General features: G+C 39.5%; 2 protein-coding genes across 2 annotated transcripts; one reads left to right on the top strand and one right to left on the bottom strand.

Moving 5' to 3' along the window:
* Window positions 1-60: 60 nt before the first annotated feature.
* On the top strand, window positions 61-3,419 carry LOC119746125. Its single transcript, XM_038222921.1, has 3 exons — window positions 61-187; window positions 1,197-1,290; window positions 1,895-3,419. Exons 1-3 carry the CDS (start codon window positions 150-152, stop codon window positions 2,114-2,116), a joined length of 354 nt encoding a protein of 117 aa, XP_038078849.1. The 5' UTR covers window positions 61-149; the 3' UTR covers window positions 2,117-3,419.
* Window positions 2,744-24,779, bottom strand: LOC119746122. The gene is made up of 22 exons (XM_038222917.1): window positions 24,671-24,779; window positions 22,375-22,466; window positions 21,020-21,059; window positions 20,703-20,773; window positions 20,529-20,588; window positions 19,897-20,007; window positions 18,823-18,896; window positions 14,136-18,392; window positions 13,416-13,576; window positions 13,029-13,130; window positions 12,456-12,565; window positions 11,341-11,431; window positions 10,536-10,652; window positions 9,590-9,677; window positions 9,217-9,370; window positions 8,271-8,414; window positions 7,871-7,971; window positions 7,502-7,564; window positions 6,907-7,010; window positions 4,835-4,935; window positions 4,503-4,628; window positions 2,744-4,128 (listed from the first exon to the last, which is right to left on the bottom strand). The coding sequence occupies exons 2-22, from the start codon at window positions 22,413-22,415 to the stop codon at window positions 4,005-4,007; spliced, it is 6,240 nt and encodes a 2,079-aa protein (XP_038078845.1). The 5' UTR covers window positions 22,416-22,466; window positions 24,671-24,779; the 3' UTR covers window positions 2,744-4,004.
* Between the last annotated feature and the right edge of the window lie 60 nt (window positions 24,780-24,839).

The raw sequence follows: 24,839 nt of genomic DNA, 5'->3' as shown, positions 1-24,839 counted from the left end.
TATCGCGTCATAACCTCTGACCTTGCCATGGCAACAGACGCTCAATGATCAATCAGCTGTAACTGTGAGCACATCGACATCGGTGCATTTATTTGGCACGAAATTATTGGTGTTACTGTTAGTGTACTTTCCTTCTAGCCAAGAAAATCATGGCTAATCGTTCGGGATTGAAACCAGAACATGTGAGGTAGGTCTTAGACTATTTGTGACTTGTGAGGCTGCGTGACCGGACTGAACAAATTGAATTTGTTTAGCTGGAGTTACCCAGCCCTGAGTTTTATCATTGGGTTGTCTATAAGGGCTGGAGCGAATTTTTCTCGTAACTTGTAGTATTTGCAAAAAAATTTGGAAAATGTTCAATGTTGTCCCCGTTACACACTAATTGCAACTGCAACTCACCCCAAACTTGCCTGGAATAACCATTACACAGGTCCTTGAAGTAAAAAACGATCCACGATGAAGATTCAGCCTACAATTGCAGTGAAAACAGGAGGAATAACCGCTAACCTGACAACCTTTCAGGCATGGCCAGGACTGCTATTGGTTTGTGCACAAAAAAAAATTGTGTACAATGAATGGCGGTCGATTAACAGGCACAGAGAGCGATCGCTGTCAACTACTCGTTTTTGCCGGCTGCGCTGGCGTTGGCGCGTGACGTCACACGGAAGCGTAACACCCGATGACTGTTTCATGCACTAGTATAAGGTTTACCACTCGCATCACAGCTTTGGTACTGGAACCGCAACCAATAGTGCATGAAACAGTCATCGCCCCTTACCGCCCCACCCCCATTTTAGGGGGGGGGGGGGGGTGGGGTGGAAAAGTTTCATTCCCTAGACTTTTTAACAATGAATATGAGTGCAAAATTTGGATATGGTAGTGCATGATCATGCTCCCATTTGTTAGACTGACTAATATTAATAAATTATATCTGAGTTGCAAAATTCATATTTTTTTTTTAGAAATATTGTTTTTCTTTTAGTGATTGCGGTAGTTTTTGTCTTGTTTCTTTCATCGTCATTGCAGATCTCAAACATAACCAATTTTTGCTTTAGACTAGAGTCCAAGTGAACCCATAAACATGGCGGTATTATGGGTCTAGAATCCATGTAGCTTTACAGCGTACATGAACAAATTGTCAACATTAATGGTGCCATACCTATAATATTATATTTGCTTTTTATCATATTTCTCAGAATTCCTGAATTCTCTAAGCTTCACCCTGTAATCCCTCGGAGGTATGTCCCTGAATGGACGAATGACATGAGAAATAGAGAGCTTATCATGAAGGTGAGATTACAACAATTTCCTTTGATACGAAATAGAATGTCGATCATGTCAATCACAAGTCCAGTCACAATTAACAGGGAATGAACAAGTACAAAATACAGCCTTTTTCACAATTCACTAGAGACTAGATGAATTGTGATTGACTCTTGTGATTGACTCATAATACTTGATTATGACCCTGAATTGTTTTTTTTTTATTGGGGGGGGGGGGTTTAAAGGCACAGATTCTTCCTGCTTACACTTTGACTCGACACATACATAGCTGTAAAAGTAATACATGTACCATCGCTGTTGTCATATTTTTGGGAGAGATGTTAATGCACATCAAATGTCAGCATTGTAACATGTAAATTACACAGTTCTAGTCTACACAATTCTTATGAAACAAATTTCACGAAAATGTTTTAGAAACAACCCTCCGAGAAAGATTTTTTTTTTAAAGCCAAAAATATTATTAAGTAACTCTTGGTATTTGGTTTTACCACTTAATGCTTTTGGAAATGGCATTTTCTGTTTGCATAAATCTTGTTGGACTTGAAGTGTATGCCATTTTTTTTTATCAAAAAAGAAATCAACTTCACTTCTTTTTTATCCTATTTTTCAGAATTGTGAGGTGAGCGGAATAATTCCCAAAGGTCCACATGACGAGAGCTTGTTCTTGGATAAGAGAGAGCGGATGAATGAGGTTGAGCCTCGCATACGCTGCGAGTCTAAACGCCCAGTGCTAGACCGTTATACTGCCCTCCGACCGGAATTCCATACATCACAGTCCAAGTATCAGAGCAGCTTAATGTTCAGAAGGGACGACTTCAGCGAGACACAGTAATCAAGAATGATCAACTTTGGTTGAAAGCTGTCTTTAGTGTACAGGATCTTTTATTATGTTTTTCATACATACACTGGTATCTTGAATTTAGCAGGTTCATATTTTTTCACATGAAATTGTAAAAAAAACTTATTTCACAAATGTCAACAAAATGAAGCCTAGTTACAATTTCTTGCATAGCGCATGCATTTGTGTTTTGTTAATGTACAGGTCAAACTTGAAACTGCATTTTATTAATTTGCATAAAAATAGTTTTGGAGATATGAACTGGCCCTATACATCAACACAGGCAGAGTTCTAAATTATTTCTCGGACAAATGATACAAGAAGTTGATCATGCATAATTTCCTGTGCAGATTTTATCAGGAGACGTGCATTTGTTTTGATGTGAATTTACATCGTGGATGAGACTTTACGTAACCAGGGCCGATATTTTCTGCTAAGCAATTTATGTGCTGTGGACCAGTCACATTCAAAACACATTGCATGGCATTTTTGTTGTTGAACAGTAAATATTTCTTGTGCCTAGAAAATTTCTCATCTCTCCAGGAAATCGACCCCAGGTTTCTGTTTGGTCATTTCACTTCAACAAATGTATCAAGTATACATACACAGCAAAGGTTTTTATTATAGCTATGTGGAAAAAAGGTGAAATTGTGTGACTGTGCAGCTGTGGACATTTCTTATTCCAGTTTTAAGATGTTTGCACTGAGCACATAAAACTGTTTTAACTTAAAACTACAAACATTCCATTTTTATGTACTTGAACGTTCTTAGCTAAATAGTAAACTTAGCAATATCTTCCTCCTATGGTCTTGCTAACATCAATTTTATACCCAGCATTTTCAAATCAAACAACTATGTGTACTAAATTGTAATTCTAAAAAAAATCAAACATTTAGTAATATAAAACGTACTTTAATTCATCAAACTAGCACTCATTGTGAACAATATGCAAACCATGCAGACTGATTGACTTTTAAACAAATTACAGTATTTGAATTGAATTGTACAGAATTGACTATTAATTCAGTCTTCAATTACAAGCTAGCTAACCACACTGCCCCTAGATTGCTGAATCATTGTTTCCCTAACTTTTTATTTCCCTGTAAACTCCACTCTGTAATTTAAGCTGAATTCTTAATCGATCGTGAAGTGAACACATTAATTGTATTGTAAATGAAGAAAAATAGCATTGTAATTCATTTTTCAATTGAAACAAGTACTTTTCCTTCGAAACACTGTATATAATGTTGTGCTTATTTTGAAGTTTCTAATAAACAGTGACATGTTTTATTCAGAACTGCAATATGTTATTTTACTTCATCTCCAAGTTGTTGGCTAAATCTGGCTGAATCCAATCTCAAAATCAAATATCTAATGATAAATGTAGCATTATGTACAATATATACAGTTATCAGACATAGCAAAAATTAAAGTCAAGTCACAATTAAAATACTCATCATCTAAGATGCCAATTGTATTCTTTCAAAACATCTGCGATTCACAGAATTTACCAGAAGTCTTTGTTTGGATTTTCTGCATTTTAGTTTAACATTTATGCAAGCATCACAGAACTTCACATTGTTAACGAACAGTCCTACTACATGTACAACAAAATCCAGGTGTTTTACAATCCTGAAAAAAACTACCATTAGTAGCACAGCACATCGTCAAATGCATTCATTTTGCACCAGGCAACGATGGCTCGGCAATATTTACAACTTTTACCACACATATCAATGAAGAGACCACATGTAAACTATGAAGAATTAATTAACTACAGAACACCCACTGCAGAGTTGATAAGTGGTTTTATATTGTGAATCCCTTCACTTCTCAGTCAATTCTCCAACTTAAAGGAAAATGAGACTTGAGGTCAATGTTTTCAGAATGTTGTCTGATCACTAGGTATGTGCTGCTTGATAAGCTTGTCAATTCTGTGTACAAGTCTTGTGAGGTATGTCCAGCCAGGCTTCACTTCGCTAACAACTGCTTGGACATCTTGCTCACTGGGGAAAAACAATAATATTTGATTTAACAAGGGAAATTGACAAGCTGAATTCGAACCTGTGACTTCAGAATACTGTGCAGGTACCTCACCATCCGAGCTAAGTTGACAGTGACTCAAATTGTCTATACCTTTCATTAATATTTAATGAACACTTTAAAAGGTTCAAGCGATAACTGTGGCAAGACATCAAAATCAAAATGTAGGAAAGTAATTCAGTTCATCTCAATGATTATTACATGTATCGTGTTTGTTTTTCAATGACTTGACTGATTTGAATATAGGGCCATATTGAAAAGTAACTGTCTCAACTTGCATCTTACCTCATTAGAACCTTTTTATAAAGACAACCAACAACCATGTGAACAGACTTACTTGAGTGTGCCGATCTTGTGTCTGAAGTCAGCCGAGATGACACTGAATGGATACTTTCCTGGAACGAGGTGGAACGTTACCCAGAACTTGACAAAGGCATCCAGGTCAGAAAACTCAACAATCAGACTGGAAAATAAACGTACAATTTGTATGTTGAAATTACAAGAATATATGAGTTGAGTGTATAAAATAATCTTCCCAAGTGATTACCATAATACTTGTCATCATTTTATTTTTCTTGGGGGTTCGGGGGGGGGGGGGGGGGGGGGGATGAATTGGTTCATGGAAAGGAATGTAAGTGTAAGGGATAGTTGTTCCGACTTCTGACTCACTTGGTTTCATCGAGGGTGACTACATGTCTGTAACTGATGCGATCAATTTCATCAGCGATGCCGTCAGCTTGGCACACTGCCTCGGAGACTTCTTGAAGCAACTGAGGCAAAAGAGAAACACAAATACAGTAACATTTGATTACAAATTTAAGAATAATCATCTCTCTGGGTTTACAAAGCGAGCAGTTTAGCAGTGGCTCATGTAGCTTGTTTGCTAGTTGTAGGTTTTAAGAACAGTTTTACTCAACTTTAAGAATAGTGTGCTTTTTTGTTTTTCTTTCTCCAAATGACAAGCAGAGGAAACTGAAATGTCACCTCTTGTCAAATTGATAAAGATTTACAGTAGCACCATGTTGTAGTACCTGCAACCTATACATCCCATAACGGGAGATTGCTTGCAGCAGACGTGCCAACCTTTGGGATCGAAAAACTGTATTCTGAATCTTCAAAAGTTGTATTTTTCACAAAAAAATGTATTTTTCAAAAATATGCATAGACAGGCTATACGAACAAATAAATGTGGCTGCAATGCTCCATTTTTAATACATCTTAATTACAGTTATACAAAAATGACCAGAGGTCTCCCTGCGGGTGGTAAACCCAATCAAACAGTTTGCATGAATAAGGATATTGATCATATACCTTACTTATAAACAAACTGCTTTAAAAACTATTCAATGCAAGTCTACCTAAACATAAACTAAAGACTAGACTTCCTCATGTTTGAAATAAATGAAACATTCATATGACTTCTAAGTATAATCTAAGCTTATTCATGTTTAATCACGTTGCTTCACGTGCACGCACTGAATGTTTAAAAAAATACACAGCGATCGAACAGAGTTTTATTTTAAACTTGGCCTACCCAAAAAAGGAATCAATTTCTTGCATTTGCTGGCTGATTTACCTGGTTCGGTTTGGGCCGCCTGCTTTAATTGTTGATTTTTCTGATTTTTGAATTGGTTTCAGAACGTAGTATCAAACTTTACTATTCAAAAATGTTTGACATAACGGAACACCACGTGCACGCACGTTGTGACTATCGTACACGAACATCAAAATTTATTCTGTGTATCGTACGTGCACTGAGAAAAAAGAAAGTCTGTTGACTGCACGTAAGATCTGCCGTACGTACTCCTGCTGGTATGTGTGTGTACGAATACAGACATTTATGGACTGGTTCTAGTATGTGATACCATGTACATAATGTACATCGTACACGTACAGTGGGAACAGCGAAACCAGATTCAGTTCATGCATGCAGTACATCGTTTGCTTGGCTGCTTGCAATTTACGTTGTTTCAGCTAAGTTTATCCGGCAGAAATCTACACTCACAGCCGCTTTGAACTAGGATTTTTCCAGACGTGTCAAATTGGTCAAAACCTGTATTTTATGGGGGAAAAACGTACAGTCGTATTTTCAACAAATTCCCGTACAAAATACGGCAGAATCGTACTAGTTGGCAGGTCTGTTGCAGTATTGATCCAGATGTGACGAATCTCTTGTGACTGAGTTTGTGAGGTTCTGAAAAGAACTGGGGGAAACTCAACTTGTCGGACAGTGTACCCTGCCCGTCGCCAGGAGACGTGGTCCGTACGTATGTCTCCCGACGACAGGCAGAGCAAGCTGTCTGAAACGTTGAGTTTCCCCGGTTCGTTTCAGAACCTCACCAACTCACAAAAGAGATCTGTCACCTGGTCACATGGTGCTACTGTACATCTTTATCTTATTACTATCTTCACTAGGCAAATCTTCAAATTTATTTCTCAAATTGACCATCTTTGTTAGGACCATTTACAACTCACACATGGTGCTACTATACACCCTGCAAAGCTTCAGTTAATCGACTAGCCTTAGAATATCACCCCCCCCATTTTAGCTTTATGAGGCCTAGTCTTAGCCCCAAGATTTTCTTTAGCTTAAAGCTCAACCTTTATTTAATTTCGCTGTTCTTACTTAAATCTATACAGTATCTGTGTGTATCAAAATAAGGTTTAAAAAAAAAAACCATAATGGATTGGCATGCTATCAAAATTATAAACTTGAACATTGCCGGTAATTGAATGGATACCATTTTCAAAGCAGCAGTGGTTGGATAGCGGGATTGCAGAGCATCGACATCAACACTGGCCTTGACAAGGTTGTGTGCTAGTTGAGCTGAGATGCTAGCATCATCTGAAAGATTAAATAGTTGAAAGAAAAAAGTAGTGATAAGAAAAATGCAAAGCCAGGAGCAGAGTTATCCCCTATCAAGTCAGTTTGGTAGTCAAGCCCTTTCCCATATACAATGTACATCAAAGTGAAAAATAATGTGCTAATTGGAAATTAAATAATAAACAAATAAAAATTGTATTTATTATGCGCCTATACCATAAAATGTTCTAATGCGCATTACAAAACCTGAACAATTGCTACAATATTAAAAGTACAAATTCAAATTAAACATTAGTCTTAAATGTAAAAAAAATGGATATTTTAGAAAACACTGTCAAAACAATGAAATTGTCATGGGGTTTATTATTACGAGTCTGAGACTTTTTTCAAATATTTGTCTTAGGAGAAAGCACTCTAATTATACCTTTACTGTTACAATATACACCTGAATTTATAGACAACAATGAAAAGCCATTGAATACTATTTCCCGGTTTAAGATCTCATATTTTACCTGTAAGCAGGCTCTCCATGTGAAGACTGGCAATTTCTCTCTCTTTTACACCACCTCCATTATCTGTTAAAACACAAAATTAACAAATTAAACAATTCTGAAGCAGTAAATGGAATTTCAAGGCTAAATTTATCCAGTGTAAAACAGAGAGTTGGGGGAGACCACTGGGAGAGAGATTTGAACAACGCCCAACGCTCATGAAAACCAGTTCGCATACTTGGCGTGTCCTGTCCAAAGGCCTCTCGAAAGTGGTCGAAAAGCGCCCTCTCTTGTTTGCGCACAGAGCTCATAGCTTGCTACTTATGACTGGATGACTTGGGATTGACTCTGATTGACTCTGGCACTGTTTCATCAGGGATTTCAGCTTACCTAGTTCCTTTCCTAGTTTGACGGTCAAGACCAAGGAATCTTCAAGGAAGGTAAAGATGAGTTCGTTCTCTGAATGCTGACGCCATCTCCATTGCTGCAAACTGAATAACCACACAGAACATCAATCTGAAATCACGGTCTTGATCATGGGGTTGAAGTCACATTTGCTAAACTTCCCTGAGTACAACAAAACTCACATCTAGGACTTTGATGGGTTTAGAACTTTAAAACCCAGCCAACATAGACAAAGCGCAACAGGTGTACATATCTGTGGGACCTTGTTGTAGTGAGAAGTCAAAGAGAACAGCAATGTTACAAAACTGTTAGACACTGAAAGTTACAAGACGACTCGCGTTTTTGGCCAGAAATTTGTTTGATCTGATAGAAGTAAGATACTTACCAGTGAAGGTCTTCTAGTTGAATCATTGCTTCCTGCAGTGCCTCATCGGATGTAGTCTGGTTGCTAAGCAACATCTCCTTCTCTCTTGCCTCAGCAAGTTCCTCCTTACACTGTTTCATTTCCTCCTTCAGTCTCAAGGACTCGCTGTGTTTATAAGCAGATAAGGAGGAAGGACTTCAGAGGAATATTTAATTAAAGAATCAGCATGGAAACAGAATGCTGTGTTGCTGAGACGACTTCCTGGTTTTTTAATGTTATTTTTAGACACAACAAAACCAAGGGTCACAAAACCTTGAAGTACTACTTTCGAATTTCATCCCCAAAAAATAGATTCCTTTTCTAAATTGCTCTTTTTCTAGTAAAACAAAAGTTGTTCACTTTTGAATAAAACATCCACCAAACAAATCAGCCCATGTTCAGTTACTGGAGTATTATTTAGCAAGTTTGAAGTCAATTTAGGTTTTGCCCTTCACCGACGTATAAAACACTGTATACGCAGTGTCTATACGTCGGTGAAGGGCAAAACCTAATTTGATTTACATCACCCCAACACAAAAATTCCATCTTATTAATTTTGAAGTATTGGCTGCCAGACAATAATTCCGTTCTCGCAGGGTAGGCTGGTTCCCACCCCACAATCAGTATTGATAATGTACGGACTGGGAGCCAGTCTACTTGCAAAGCGGATCTGTTTGTGCCCAAAACAAAATCCTGTTTCATAGGGCTGCAAACGTCCAAAAAAAGGGAAAAAAGAGGGTTTTTGGTTTGAATAACACATACAAGTTGAAAATGTATGAGTAGAGAAGAAATCAATTTTGTTGAAGATCACTGGGAATGCAACTCTAATTGGCACGTTATTTGTCACATTTCCGCCCTTCTTTGTTCCTCTTACTTTGGATTTGATCAAGGAATGTCATCATAATGGCACCATGTGTATCATTCCTACCTCTCTAAAGCATCTTTGCTCATCCTAATTTCTTCAACCTGTCTCCGTTTCTCCTCCAGTTGTTTCTGACGGTCGATGAATTCCTTGACCTCCTCCTGACTTGGTGGTTTGATGCTCTGCAGTCGAGTCAGAGTGTTGTCCAAACCTTCCTTGACTTTGAAATAAATCAACGATAAAGAGAAAGTCAAGTCCGAGGGTCAGATGCTATAACATCAAAAACCTCTTTTGTGTTAACCGTCTTCAAAGTTTTTGTTCTTGGAGAATTCACAAACGCTTTACTGAAAACAAGGCTAGGAGTTAAGTGTAAAGTTATTGTAGATTTTTAAACAAATGACAGTTTTAATATTTCAGAAAATGCTGAGAAAATATTTACATGTTTGTAGTTCCTCCATGTTCTTGTCTGCTGTGTCCAGACAGGATGATAGCATGGATAAGATGTCATTCATCTCTGCTTCAGTTTGCTACAGACAAAGAGAAGACAAACATCCACGTTTACAAATTTACCATTGGGTAATTGATATGATTTGGAGTGTGTTCTCCTGCTGCAACTGGTCTCTGACAAACACAGTCTAGCCACCCATGGTTGGAGTTGGCGCTGTCAACTAGATTAATCAAATGCAGTCTCGAGAACCATGGCACTTGGACCCAAGTAATTCATTGCATAGCTCGCGTGTGCTTTATTCAAGCTGATGCGAAGCGTGAGGCACCGGTACTTGAAATTTCTTGGGTCTGAAAAACTTACGAATCTCAAAACTAGATTTGATTCATCATTTTGATAGCACCCTCAACCAAAACCGAAACAAGAGGAGTCAAATCTGTGACCTCTCAACTTTAGAATCAACTTGGGAAAACTTGGATTAAATAAATAATTAATACGATATGAAAACATTTCAAAACATTTAGACTCATGTATACTTTGTGACAATTGTCACCAGATGATGAATTACATGTTTTAAAAACCCAGTTTGTTCTGACTGTGTTTATGAAGGACCCTCATTGAATGACAAATGGACAAAGTTGTGTTGATATCTTTCTTGAAAGAACTGTATAACTCAGTTTGATAGCTCAGTTGGTAGAGCACCGGAACGGTTATCCGGAGGTCGCAGGTTCAAACCCCGCTCCGGTCAATTTCTTTGTTCAACTTTAAAGTTATTACAATGCACCTAGTCAGTTTTCATTGTGGTTTATTTGATCATTTTCTTTTCATTATTTCTGCTTTGTGATGAAAATTGCATTCAATGATGAGAAAGGCAAAATATACCATTTCCAATGATAACAACTCTATAAAGGTATTATTTATAATTGATTTCCACTCTGACCTTGAATGACTGGTGTGTCTTGCTGACCATCTTGAGTCTCCATTCTTGGAAGCTACCTTTAGACATCTTAGTGCAGGCTTTGTGTAGGGACTCAATGTGACCATGAAGCCGGGCGGCCTGTTCACAAAATGGAAATATGAAAAAAAACCTTAATAATCAATGATAACTCGGAAGCAATCAGTTGCATTTGTGGCAACTAATGATAAAGATAAAAGAATAAAGAATTGATGAAAGAAAGATTGAAGATTGAAATTATCATCATCATCATCACGTCGGTTTTGAGGCCGTTGGTCCAGTCTGTTCTGGGTTGGCCTGTTTTCTCCCTATGGCTCCTCTCTACTTGGCCCTGTCCGTTGCGTCCCTCGCATTGACTCCAAGCAGATGCATGTCATCTATCACTGAGCTCTGCCACGTCTTGCGCGGTCGGCCAATATTTTCTCTACTTGAATGTTCTATGTGTTATTTATCTCTGTTAAGCAAATTGCAATAGAGACTTTACTTCCTATGCTATGCTTTCATCTTTGTTCTAAAATGCATAAAACTGCAGATTGCTGATCCAGTTTGTGTGCAATTACCAGCTGTGTTTGTCCCAAAATGAGCATTGCAAAAAAAAAGAAGATGTACATGGGAGGAGTTAGTTTGGTTGAAGACACTAGCGATGTATAGTGTGAGTAAACGGTTATAGCCAGTCCATGCGAGGGCGCTCTACTATTAAAATCAGTTGTGCAGCGACAGTCCATTATCGATCACTAACTGCTTGGACCAAGACTAGGGAGCAGTTGGAATAGTGATCTGGCTTCATTACCTCATCCGGTGATGCACACTGTACTTCAGTCACTATATCGGGGTTGCACTCGGACATTTGCTGCTCTTGTTCATTCACTGCCTCCTGCATCCTGAGAAATGGAAGCACACAGATAAAGGGAGTTATCTATTGGCACGACGAGCAGGGGTAATAATAGACTTGATGACAAGTCGTTAGATTTTCGTATTTTGTCCGTGGACTTCAGGCGAACTCCATCGGCGCGGCTGGTATAAGACTAGTACGTAATCGGCCGGGTTGCGACAAATCTTACGACTTGACAATTATTCATATATGCAAGCAGCGCAATACATATGCAGTGCATTTTTGTGGTGAGATCCAATCGCGCACTGCTATGCAAATGAGGACTCATTCATTCCGTTACATGGGGAGTTCTCAATATGTCGGGGACATGTTTGCAGATCGAGCGACGTTTGAATGGCCAAATCCCTCAGCTTGGTCAATTTTGTATAGAAATAAAATGTATCATTGTGATATACTCGATTTATTTGAGTCGTCTATGTCCTATAATGGATTTTGTAATGTTACACAACACAAAGTACAAACCCTCGAAGTACTGAGAATGACCTTCCATAGCGGCCTAGAATACACGCTGGCATCTGAACCAATCAGAGTGCTCGCATAGAATTCACTAGCGATTCAAAATACTCCCATATGTTGTGTACACAATAGAAAACGTTTTCGCCAAGTCGGTTATTGAACATCAATAGTCAGCATCATTTGGTCTGGGAACCAGGCTACGTGCATTGCAGTGATATTTTGCGTGCGTGGAGCCAGTAACCTGTACCGTACACAAAACAATTACCGACTTGGCACCAAGTCTTGGGTAATAAGGGCAAAAGCATCAGCAGGATTCGAACCATCTTTTTGACATCTCATCCTGAAAATGGCAAGTCACTCTGTACAATAGATCAATTCACTGAGTCATGCACTATGATGGTTGGCTCAATCACAATCTCAATCAGGCGTGATTATCTGACACGTATGCACGGACACATATTGTAGCCCACGTGCATTGGGGGGGGGGGGGCCTTATGGCTAATTCCATCCACTGTTAGGACACAAATCAAAATTAGCAAAAATGTGACTTGGCTTACTTTTCAATGGACGAAGACAGATGACTGACAGCCCATTCATATAATTCTTTCTTGGGTTTTATGATGAAGTGATCTTCCATGAAGTCACTCAGTGTCTGGGGAGATGCCGCCTGCAATAACAAATAAATATAAACATGTTTTATATGATAACGACATTCTTGAATGAAAGATGTTTTTCTTTTGAAAATATGAAAATCTAAAGGCTGAGGCGATGTCACTGCACATGGAAACTGAGATGTGAATATGTTAAATGGCTTAAAAGGAACTCCAGAATTTTGCTTGAATATATATAAAAAAAAAAGTTCTGGTCTGATGTGATGATGTCAAAGTTGACCCTTTCACTTTCACATTTTACTCAAAAAGTTAAGTTTTGGAAGTACACTCTCTTACAAATTGCAGATTTTTAGACCGTAGATGGTGTCCCTGCATCTATTGGACCCAATAACTGCAGGCAAGACAGTGAGTACAAGTGTTACTTTCATGGCTCAAGCAACCAATCACAAGTAAGCAGTTCACTTTTGTGAAGTACTAAGCCTGAAAAGTGTGAGTGTTCATCCTTGAATACCAACATACCTGTGGTAAGCATGGCAGGACACTACGTCGACCCTTGGGCATACTGATAGTCACAAACTCAAGGAAGTCACGCATAGATACTGGACCAGATGGTGGTTGAGTCTGCAAGGAACACAATGAAGAATGATTATTTGTAGCACTCTGAAATATTTGATAGCTTAGTGGAATCAACAACACTGTAAATGTGGCATCTTGAGAAATCCAAACAGAGCTGAAAGTACTTTGTGGAGGAATAATATACAGTCTAAAATGGGAAATTCAAAAATAGCAAATTGAGTATAATTGGCTTTTATACATTTCTGTTGACAACAATCTGAATTATTGTCATCACAGTGGATGAAAATTCCAAACCAACTTCACACTTTCTGTTGAAAGGGAAAAACTTACAGATGAAACATCAGCTGGGAGATTTAAGATAGATGGCGGCACAGATTCCTCTGCTTTTGATGCATGATGCTCCTCAATGCTGCTTGGCATCAGGGAAGGTGCTGCCGCATCTTGGGCTCTGTCTTGAGCGAAGCTTGGCAAGTCGAAAGCGTTCTTGGAATCTGAATATATAGCAGGGAAACAGTCAATAAACAGGATTGCTTCCTTCTGAAACAATGGAGAAATGTATTTCCTATTAGATTCTTTAAAGCATGCATTTTGTGAATTTTGAAGATTCTTTCAAGATCATGAGTTCTTGGAGTGTCTTAATTGGCAAGAAATATTAACCCTTACTTTTACTGACCAGAATTTTTTTTTTAGATAACATGTTTGTGTTTTTCCGAAAAGAGAGAAATACTGAACATTTTTAATGTTATTTCTCGCTGTTTTCATCATATAATTTGATGGAAAAATCAGTCTGCAAAGGAATAACCTATAATATATAATTTAAGAAAGTTAAAAAAAATTCTAGTTATTGGAAGAATCTTTTTCAGCTTTTGAAAAATGTTCTGCTGAGATGAAAAGGTTAGACCCATTAATTTTTTTTAATAATCTGCTTATATTTTAATATTTTAATAAAATATCTAAACTTTAAACTCATTTTAAATCAATTTTACAGCAATCATTGCCCTACTAAACCTTAACAACCTTAACCAGTTTTAACAAAGAAGTAAGTCTTACCTGTCTGATCTTTCATTGCTTCCATCATCATCAAACGGGCCACTCCGGCCTCGGCAGACAACTGGGCAAAATCTTCCGTGTTCTCCACCCACACTGGCTGCTCGTTCTCAATGCCATCATTTGAGTCTAGGCTACCCCAGCGATTCAGATCTCCCATTGCTGGGATGCCCCCCTCAGCGGGATTGTCCTGGTTATCGGTGGCAGAAGTGGGATCATCCATTTGCTGAATGGTGTCAGCAGTGGGATTCTCTACAATAGTGGATGATGATGTTGGCTTTTCAAGGGTATATGTGTCAGAGCGCCTCGTTGATGGTTCTGTGGGAGCTCCAGTTTGGGATGATGGCTCGATTGTGAATGTGTCGGAGCTACGTTTTGTTAACTGAGGTTCTTTAGCTGATGATGATGAATCAAGATTTTCCAGGGGAGCTTGGATTTGATTATAGCTACTGACCTCCATGGCTTCCCTTTCATCTTTAATCTGCTGACTTATTTTGTCTTGATGACCTACAGCTTGCTCTAATGGTGGAACACCCTCAGTGTCTTGACAATATGAAGATCCGAAAGATGATTTCTTTCCTGGGGAGACTACTCCAAGAGATGCACCCATTTCTTTCTCATCAACTACATAAATACATTTGGTCAGTTCCATATTTCCAGTTTCCTCACTGGTGAAGTGACGAGTGGAATCAGCTTGAGGAACTGCTGAGTCCTCAGGAGGATGCTGCATGACGCTCCTGCTGTCAATCCCTCCAATGCATGTTGTAAGCTCCATCTTTCCTGTAACGTCATGAGCAAAGATGCGTGTCTGATCTGAGGGAAGTCGGGCCATGGTTTGAAAGAGATGAAGCTCATTAGCAGATTGTGGCATAGACTTATCGTTTATCCCACCCAAGCACGTAGTCATCTCCATGGATGCAGTGTTATCAGATGTAAAGATACGGGTGTGGTCTGTTGGAAGTCGGGCTGTGGTTTGAGAGACCTGACATTTACCAGGAGACTGCGGTTTTGCCTTCTCATCTATCCCCCCAAGACAAGTAGTCATCTCCATGGATGCAGTGTTATCCGATGTAAAGATGCGTGTCTGATTTGAAAGTTGGCGGCACATTGTTTGAGACAGATGGTCATCAGGACACTGCAATGTACTTTTCTCAGTTAACCCACCAATACACGTTGTCATTTCCATGGATGCAGTGTTATCTGATGAGTAGATGCAGGTCTGGTCTTGGGGATAGTGTTGTTGAGACGTTGAACTGATCACCAAGTCGGTATCTCTTGGTGACAATTTTATGTTCATCCTACATGTAAGTGAGCGATCTGGAAGACCATTATCTGTGCTGTCAGCAGCAGCTGATGCTTCTTCTGGTGATTCCTTAGAGAGGAGTCCTCCGACACATGCAGTCATCTCCATTCTCGTAGCTTCATCTGTAGTGAACACTCGTGTGTGTTCACCAAGGTTATTGGACTGGGGTCTGGCTGCGAAAGTGGGTAGCTGGAGCCCACCGATGCACTTTGTCATCTCCATGCTTGCTGTGTCGTTAGAGCTGAATATCGTGGTGTGGTCTCCAAGTTGTCTTGTGGTCTCCGCTCGACAAGAATCAGCTGACATCTTGGGAAAAATCCCACCAATGCAAGCCGTCATTTCCATTTTTGACGTCATTTCCATTTCGGCCGTCCCATCTTGAGAATTGGTTCTCTGTGCTCTCCGGCTGGAAGACACCAGTGATGGAAATGGTTTGAGAGAGCCGACACAAGTCGTTAATTCCATCTGTGCTGTCTCATCTGCAGAGAAGACATGCGTCTTGTCAACCTGCTCTATTTGACGAAGTTGTGTGTCCACCATCTGAGAAGAATCCATAACCATGCCTCCAATGCAAGTTGTCATTTCCATTCTGCCTGTGTCATCTGAAGTGAAGTTTCTGGTACGGTCTTCGGGTTGGATAGATGGCATTGAAGGTAGGGGTTTAAGAGATCCAACACAAGTTGTCAATTCCATGTGTGCTGTCTCGTCTGCAGTGAATATATGTGTCTTGTCAACATGTTTTGTTGAAACCATTTCAGTGTCTGTCATCTTGGAAGCATCGGTCAACACGCCCCCTAAGCAAGCTGTCATTTCCATCCGACCCGTGTCATCTGAAGTGAAGTTTCTCGTAAGGTCTTCAGGCTGGACTAATGGCAGAGTACTAGAGGCCACTCCGCTCATCCGTTTGACTGCCTCAGAGGATGATTTTGGTTCTACAACCAGACCACCAATACATGTCGTGAACTCCATACAACCAACATCTTCTGCCTTAAATATTTGGGTTTTATCCGATCCAGCTGGCTCAGCAACAATAGACTTCTCAAGCAGTTTGTCGTCATGTTTTATTTGAACTTCACGAGATGGACCATCAACATACATGTAAGTGGTCTCATTTCTGATGGTATGGTCAGTAGCAAAAGGTTTAATGTTCTCTTGTTGGGCTACTTCTCTTTGTGACAAGGAGGTGCCTAGTTCCGTGAAGGTTGTTTTCTCATCCAAGCATTCTGTCATCTCCATGGCTGCCATGTTATCGTCACAATGAAAGACTCTTGTCTTGTCTCCAGCAGCATCTTGGTCGCTGGTGATGGATGAAATTGAACCTATGACAGATTTGGTTACATTTCCTTGATAATTTAGGCAAGTAGTCATCTCCATTGCAGCAGTGGTATCATCATAATGAAAGATCCTTGTTTGCCCCACGTTGGCCTCTGGTCCTGGATGGTGTGAGGAGTCTACAACGTGAGGATTAGCACAAGTGGTGAGGTCCATTTCTCCGCCATCAATTTGCCCATGAAAGGTTTGAGTAATGTCTGCCAGTGGCCTAACAGCTCGACTGCGCTTCTGACTTGAGGGTTGCTGTTGCTGGTCTTGTAGACCACCAACACACTGTGTAAACTCCATGCCTCCAACGTCATCTTCGCCAAACCTGACCGTCATATCTGAGTGCTTGACTGAGATGCCAGATTCGAGTTTTGCTTGAAGCATCCCACCTACGCAGGTTGTCAGATCCATTCCAGAATTCACATCGTCATCCCGACCAAAGACCTGAGTTTTCTGCTCATCAGGAGGATACTCATTCACTTTGTTTGGTATTCTAGAATGCCCAGTAGGACCAAAGTCATCACTTGGGTTAGACTTGGCAAGGGATTTCAAGAAAGCGCTGCCGTCTGTCTTTTTCTTGCACTGTCCGTCTGTTTCTTTGAGACTGAGGCAAGCTGTCAAATCCATTTCTGCAGCAACGTCATCCTGCCCAAATATACAAGTTTCATCTGGCACCGATGTTGCTTGTGACAGTTGACCATTGTTTCCATATAGTGACTGTGAGAAGCTCTTGCCATCTTTCTTCTCTGAAACTTTTGACTCATTGTTAGCACTACTGTCAGCATCTGGGAAGGATTGTGCAGGATTGCCAGACCCAGTGAGGGACTTCAAGAACCCTTTGCTGTCCAGTTTGGCCTCCCGATCCTGATATCGATCCCCATCTGTGTAGGCTGGAAAGGTAGAATGCGCAGGCTGGTTGAAGCTATCCCCACCTGGTGCTGTCGACATGAAAGATTTCAAAAATGAACTTCCATCTTTCTTCGAGACAGGCTCATTAAAGCTATCCTCACCAGATGCTGTCGACATGAAAGATTTTAAAAATGAATTTGCATCTTTCTTCTGGACAGGTTTGTTGAAGCTATCCTCTCCCGGTGCTGCCGACATGAAAGATTTCAAAAACGAACTACCATCTGTCTTCTGGATGGATGGCTCTGTTGTCACTGGCTGATCATACGTATATTCCGGATCTTTCAAGCCAGCGATAAACTTCTCTCGACACAACGTGAGCTCAAAATTGGCAGTGTCTTCCAGATCGACATCTGGACCATCATGGAGTTCGGAGTGACTCATCGAGGAGATGAAGCTACTACTGTGGCAGGAGCTACTAAACGAATCAGTCACAGGGAGAGAACAGTGATATCTTGGTCCAACGAGGCCGACACCGAGGCTGTCATGAGTAGCAGTCATCCCTGGCCAATCCTGCACCTCATCTGATTCTAAATCGTTGGCATCTGATCTCTCTCTTGTACTGCTCTCAACTTTGGTTTCGACCGCTAGCTCGCAAGTCTCGTCGATCATGGGTAACTGAACAGCGCCCTCTCTTGGTTGCGAGTAAGCATGAGGAATCATTGGCTCATTAACAACCGCGTCTTGATGAGATTGGTTCTTTATTGGGCCAGAGAGAAGGGTTTCCAGACCTGAAAATTGATTTCCAAAAAAGTTGACTTGGTGTTAGAGTTTTTTTTTTTCATTCTGTTCTTTATACAGACCAAACCTTTGAACCAATATTAGTTCAGAGATTTCAGTCAAGTCCAACACATCTCTTTCTGTCTCAAATCACGTCACAAGCTAATCAAATGAACTGTGACAAACTGCACAGATTTGTCTTTGTTTGTCCCACGTTACCTGTAACCTGACTTGTGATTGACTTGTGATGGAGTTGACGAAAACTTGCTTTCTTTTTTGCCTTTTAAGACAAGTTGACAAATCTGGGGTAAACAAATGCTGATGACAAAACAAGGCCTTACAATGACAGACAGATAAATGCACATACACTCAGGTTGCCTAAAACAGCACAACTGACTGCATAAAGAATAAAATGCTGGCAAAGAATGTTAGATGGGATACCTCTTATACAATGCCCTGGTCCAACCGAGATGTCGGGCTGAAATGACTGGCTGGCCGTCGCATCTTGTACAGAGCTATTTTGTATTTAAAAAGACACAAAGAAAGAGCCAATCAGTTTACAAATGCTCAAAGTTTTCTTTGTCCACAAATAACCAGAGTAGTGTCCTATCGTAAATGCCATCAATCACTATTAGGGTCCTAAACAATGACTGTGGAGACTTTACTGTGAAATACCGAGACAATACACTTAAGTGAATCGCTACTTTCATTTACAAGGTAAAACAGTCATGAATCTGCAAATGGTGTTTAAGATTTAATATTGCTTCATTGTAAAAATATTGGTAAGAACTTTGTAGTTATTCTATATGAACTTGGGCTGAAATCATTGATTAATTCAATTAACCCATTAGCACCTGTTCTACAATGTATTACATTGTGTTTATTCACTGAAGAATCAATACAACCATAGAGTGCTCGGGCAGATTTGGGTGCAACAATGATAGGCAGGAAGGTTTTGGGTGCTACAGTGACTAAAGGGTTAACAAGTACTCCCTTAATGGTTACAAACAGAAAGATAGGATAAACACTTGATGTTGTCCACGCAAAGACATAAAAAGTCTGCACAGACAAGGGTGTCCCATATACAGGAGCTCTCGTGAGAGGCAGGAGTAAGATTGGGAGGAAACGATAATCCACGAAAAAATTGGCAGAGGGTTAAGGGTCATTGAGGGCCCCAGAGCAACGCAGGGTCTACATGTATGGTATATGTTTGTATTTGCCTTAAGGTACCACTTGCAATGCCCATTTCTTTTGCTCTAAACTTTCATAGGTAAAAACACCTTTACGGTAAAACGTTAGGTGAACACTTTATTCCAGATTTCAAAACGGATTCTTTAAAAATCCTGAAATCAGGAAAACTCCCAAAAAATATCCAGAAATCAGGAAGAATCCTGACAAAAATCCTGATATCAGGAAGAATCAGGAAAAATCCTGACGAAAAATCGTGAAAATCAGAAAAAATCCTGACAAAGCTCAGCCCTAGAGGGTCCTCAACTGTTGATTGGGAATTCCTACCTGGTGTGTGCTGTTGCTTCATCTACCTTCTCTGGTGAGAACAGCTGGGTGGAGTCTCTTTCCACATTGGTGTCCTCCAGTAATTTCAGCTGGTTAGCTGTCAAAAATTCCCTGCATAGCACCATGGAAAAGACACTCAGGAATCAGACACACTTCCTGCACATACATAAACTGCAATCTAATTGTATGTGTTCTTTAATCTAGGGTGTCGCCGAATATGGGATCCGTGCACAAGTACCCCCTCAACGGCAAGAAAAGGAGAGTTGGGGGAGACCACTGGGCGAGACATTTAAATGTATTGCTGATGATGCCTGACCCTCACAAGAAAATCCTATGGCTTGGTGTACATTTAGAATAAAATAAGTAATGCATACTGTCACTCTTGAAAGTGGTAAACAGCGCCCTCTCTTGTTTGCGGATGGAGCCCACAAGGTTTTTGAAGAATGAAACAGACTGGACTTGAACCTGGGACCTCAAGAATATTGTACCAGCGTTCTACAAACTGAACTATCCAGTTCTTTGTTGGAAGCCTCCCAAATTGTCAACTGGTCAACGCCTTTTTCAGATGGCACCTTTGTATCGACAATTTAGGATAAAGACTAAACGTGAACAAAAACTTGATCACAACTCACTGGACTTGGTATGTGTTAGCAAAGCTAACTCTTCTTGAGGAACGTCGTTTCTTCTTAGCGCTGTGTGGCAGAATAGAAGCAAAGAAAATATTAATTTGTAAAATAATTTTTCCAAACTTTAATCCCTTTTTTCAAATGACTATTTTAATAATATTTTCCCCTTTTCAGCCTTACTTTGTAGTGTCTCGCTCATCTGCATTCGGATCCAAATCTTGAAGGGCATTTCTGGACGGGGACTTCAATATCTGTCAAAAATGAAATAATATTATTTGTCAATATAAATACACATTTAAATTGATGCTTCAAAAGTATTTTTTAGATTCATATTCACAAATACTGCAAATGTGAAATTTACCAAGATAATTTTTCATAATTAAGATACAACAAATTAATCAGTTTCATTGCCACACAACATTGAAAATTCCTAAGAATATGAACAGGAGGCCTAATTTTTTTTGATAACACAGTGACTTTAAGATCAAAGAACTTACAGAGGAGCGTCTCTTCTTGGGCCTGGGTCTTGACCCCACACTGCAGAAAAGACAGGCAAACATGTCACACAGTTAAATATCAAACCTCTGGCACGTGTACAGCTACAGCCAATTTTAGCATCTTAAAAACCCGAACACAAACTGGAAAATATGTAGATGACAGTGTTAAGACATCTCTGCACTGCAATTCTTGGTACAGGTTGAAGGTTTGAGCTAATAAAATAAACATGTGCAATTAATGATTTCTCAATACTTTAAATTCTCACAGCCACACTAGGCAAAAACGTAGTTGTAACTTGAATAACTCCTGGGACCGATTTCACGGCACTGCTAAGCACAGGATTTTCTGCTAACAGAGCCTCTGTCTATTTCATGGAGACCATAAGCAGTAAGCTAAGCACAGCAAAAGGCATGCTCAGAGGAAAAAGTTGCTTAAATATTAGTGACGTAACAATTGAAATCTTCATGTGTGCAGCCATTTGCACATCCACGCCATGAAATACTGCTTACCTAACCTTCCCAAATCCTCCAAAATCCTCTTTGCAAAATGGAGGATTTTGCAGGATTGAGGCTACTGTACATGTGGCAAAAGTGTGTGGCTAATTCCGGAAGATGCACTTCATCAAGGTCTTACGCCGGACCATTGCTCAGCCATGCATACAAGTATACTTGAAATTCTCCGCACTGCTCCAGGATGTCACTAGCTCTGCCTCAACATATTGACAGTGATTGCCGGAGGTTTTGCAGGATTGAGCCAGTGGTCACCCCTCCAAGCACCACATTCAAGAAATAACGAAGGATTTTGCAGGATTCAGGCTGTATGCTATTTTGCCATGGAGGGAGTTGGAGGATTTTCCGAGATTGAGGTTACATCCTAGCAAAAATGCCTCGGGAGTTAGGGTGATTTAGCACAATTTTCTGCTATCCTGGCTATAGTAATTGAGTACAACTTTTCTGCTAACTGTTAAGCAGCGCAGTTCATTATAAACAAACCACAATGGATCTTGAAGTGGACCTGTTGGTGTTAAATATAAAACAAAATGAAACCTTACATGTACATGTGTTCACATACATGTATCAGTTTACATGTATCTCAATAAGGAAAAAAAACACCCAAAATTCTGCTTCTGATTACATGGCATTTTAAAATGAGCGAAAAAAAAGAGTAAAAAATTAATCCCTTGTAAACAGGTAGTGCCTGCATTTATATAATTCTGTACACAAGAAGAGGTTTGATTTCTCCAACTTTTCTGTTTATACAAGACAACCTTACTATTCCCGACTCTTTTCCCATCATCTTCCATGCTTGTATAAGATCATTACAGAGCGTATCCTTCAAGCATACATGTACTTACCCAAGATTTTCTCCCTCCAAAGCAAACCGGATTCCACTCATAGTGACAGTGAACAGATACTCCGTCAAGCCGAAAAATTACGCGTACTTTGCCTGGAGAGTGAGACAAATATGATTATCCTGTCAATCTGTGCATTTTTCTGTGGGAATTTCAACAAGGAGGCTTATGAATTATCCAAACTCTAAAAATCTACATGTATTTTAATCTGAAACTCGAGAACAGATTATTTTATTCACATTTTGGTGTATATGGAATCTCGGGATCTCGGCCATCGATCTCGGCCATCGAATGACGAAGAATTTTGAAACTCGATACATGCATAGAACAACTTATCATGAACATAGGCCTACCCAAGAAATTTCATGACTATAGGTCAAAGACTTTTGGAATTGTGGCTAATTAATTATTCATATGCACGAATGGAAATTCTGCTCTGGGAACACTACGTACATGGGGAACCCGTGGTCCGATTTTTATGTTTTTGGTATCAAAAGCATTATTGGAAATTTCCGTCAGTAGAAAGTAGAATATTGTTTTCTCGGAATATACAGCATTCACTGAGCTAAAACTTTATCAGGTTAGTTGTTCAGTACCCTTCTTTACATTTTGAGCACTTTTGTTGCTTCGACTAGTTCAAACATAATGCACAAATGACAAATGATGTATTCTAACTTTAATACCTTTCAATTTTATAATGTAGGCCTACTTGTACGTCAAAGAGGGCGCTGTACAATCTAGGCGGCTTAATATCATTTGCTGAAAGAAAGCCTGTGGCACCAGCTAAATCTACATATTCGCAGTACAGTGCATCTTGTGATTGGATGACAAACAAACCAGGCAATTTGTGCACAAACCTATGAGGCGGCTTGGGGCCGAGGGCCAGTTACAACTTTCATTTGTTGATTTCCTCCTCGTTTCAAATCAAGAATTTAATGATTATTTTTTTCACACCATGATTTTTGCAATGGTAAGTTTACATATAAGCCTCATCGTTAAAAAATATCATTTTTAAAGCCTAGGACCTAATGAAGAAGATTTTAGTGAATCCCTTTTTTTAATTTAATAGGTAGGAGACCAGTTTCATCATTGTCATGATTGTTCATTAATATCATGAGCATATTGAGCCTTCTCGTAATGACCAATCAGAATCAAGATGTCAAGCTCACAGTCATGACAGTCACACCCCCAACACTGACCAATCACACAAGGCCTGACGGCTGGTGTCCTGAAATTAATTTAGAATTGACGAGTCCCAGTCAGTCTTCATCATCTTATCATTTTTTTGCAATGACTGACCTTCATTGGTATAGGTCCGACTAGGTTTTTCGCGGCGGCGGGGGATCCGGGTTTTACCAATCGCCATTGAGATGAATGACATGAAGAAAAAAGTGGCGTCTGGTTGCAACATTTTTTCCCAGTCTTATACAAGTTATAGTCATAGAAACACTGCCCTGTTTGTGCACAGGGTAACAAGTGATGGCCAGATATGGGAATATTTCCGGTGCGGTAATATATTGGGGCGAGTTGACACAATTTCTCAAACATGACAAAAGTAAGGCAAAAAATTTCACCAAACAATGCCGTATATAACCCAATTTCTAGGTAGTATTCGAAACTTAAAGTATTCTTAAAACATTCGTCATTATGGTAATCCTTACTTTTAGGACACCTCTATTTTGTACGTTCTTTTTTACGAGTTCTGTTCAAAACTGACTTTTGCAGATGACTGTCCAGTACCAATGTGACTTTTGCAGGCTAAAGCAGTCTTTTTTCTTCATATAAACTCATGTTAATGTAATTTTGAAAGCACTTTCAAAGAAAATTTGACTTTCCTACCTTTTTTCGCAGTCAGATGTGCATGTTGTAGTTCTACATAATGAAAGCCCGATGCTGATTGGCTGCTAAAAAAATAAATAAGATGTTTATTTTTTATCAGCCAATCAGCATCGAGCTTTCATCACATTGAGCTTTCAGGTTTGCCACCTTGGTTTTTGAGTCTGTTTTCTGGTTGTCATCGTCGTCTTTTACCCCTGAATTTCCCTCATAAATCAAAGCCCTGCCCTCTTTCCACAAAATTAATCCTGCTGATATTCAAGAAGGAGTCATTGCCAATTGTTCAGATGTGCCAAGAAATATCAGAATGTCAATTTTGAGTGTCTTAGTGTTAGTCAACTGTTTTGGCATGTTTGGTGAGTCTTTCCCTTCCTATATAGGAATGGGGTCCTAAAAGTAAAAGTAAGGATTACCGTTATTATTTACATGATTATATGAATAAAAAGTTGCCACAATATAATACCTTGCATTAGAATTTCGACATTTTCACCACTCGAACTATCCCGAGACAACCGTCATTCTATTTTTGAACAAACCGCTTTTATGAAATTTGTATTAGTCTGGTAACTGGATAATTTGTATCCTGTTCAGTAATCTCTATTCACTGATTCTGCTTGAAGTGCACGTCTAGA

The sequence above is a fragment of the Patiria miniata genome, unplaced genomic scaffold (assembly GCF_015706575.1).
Source record: "Patiria miniata isolate m_02_andy unplaced genomic scaffold, ASM1570657v1 HiC_scaffold_7, whole genome shotgun sequence".
NCBI classification, from domain to species: Eukaryota; Metazoa; Echinodermata; class Asteroidea; order Valvatida; family Asterinidae; genus Patiria; species Patiria miniata.
This window is presented reverse-complemented; position numbering and strand designations above follow the sequence as displayed.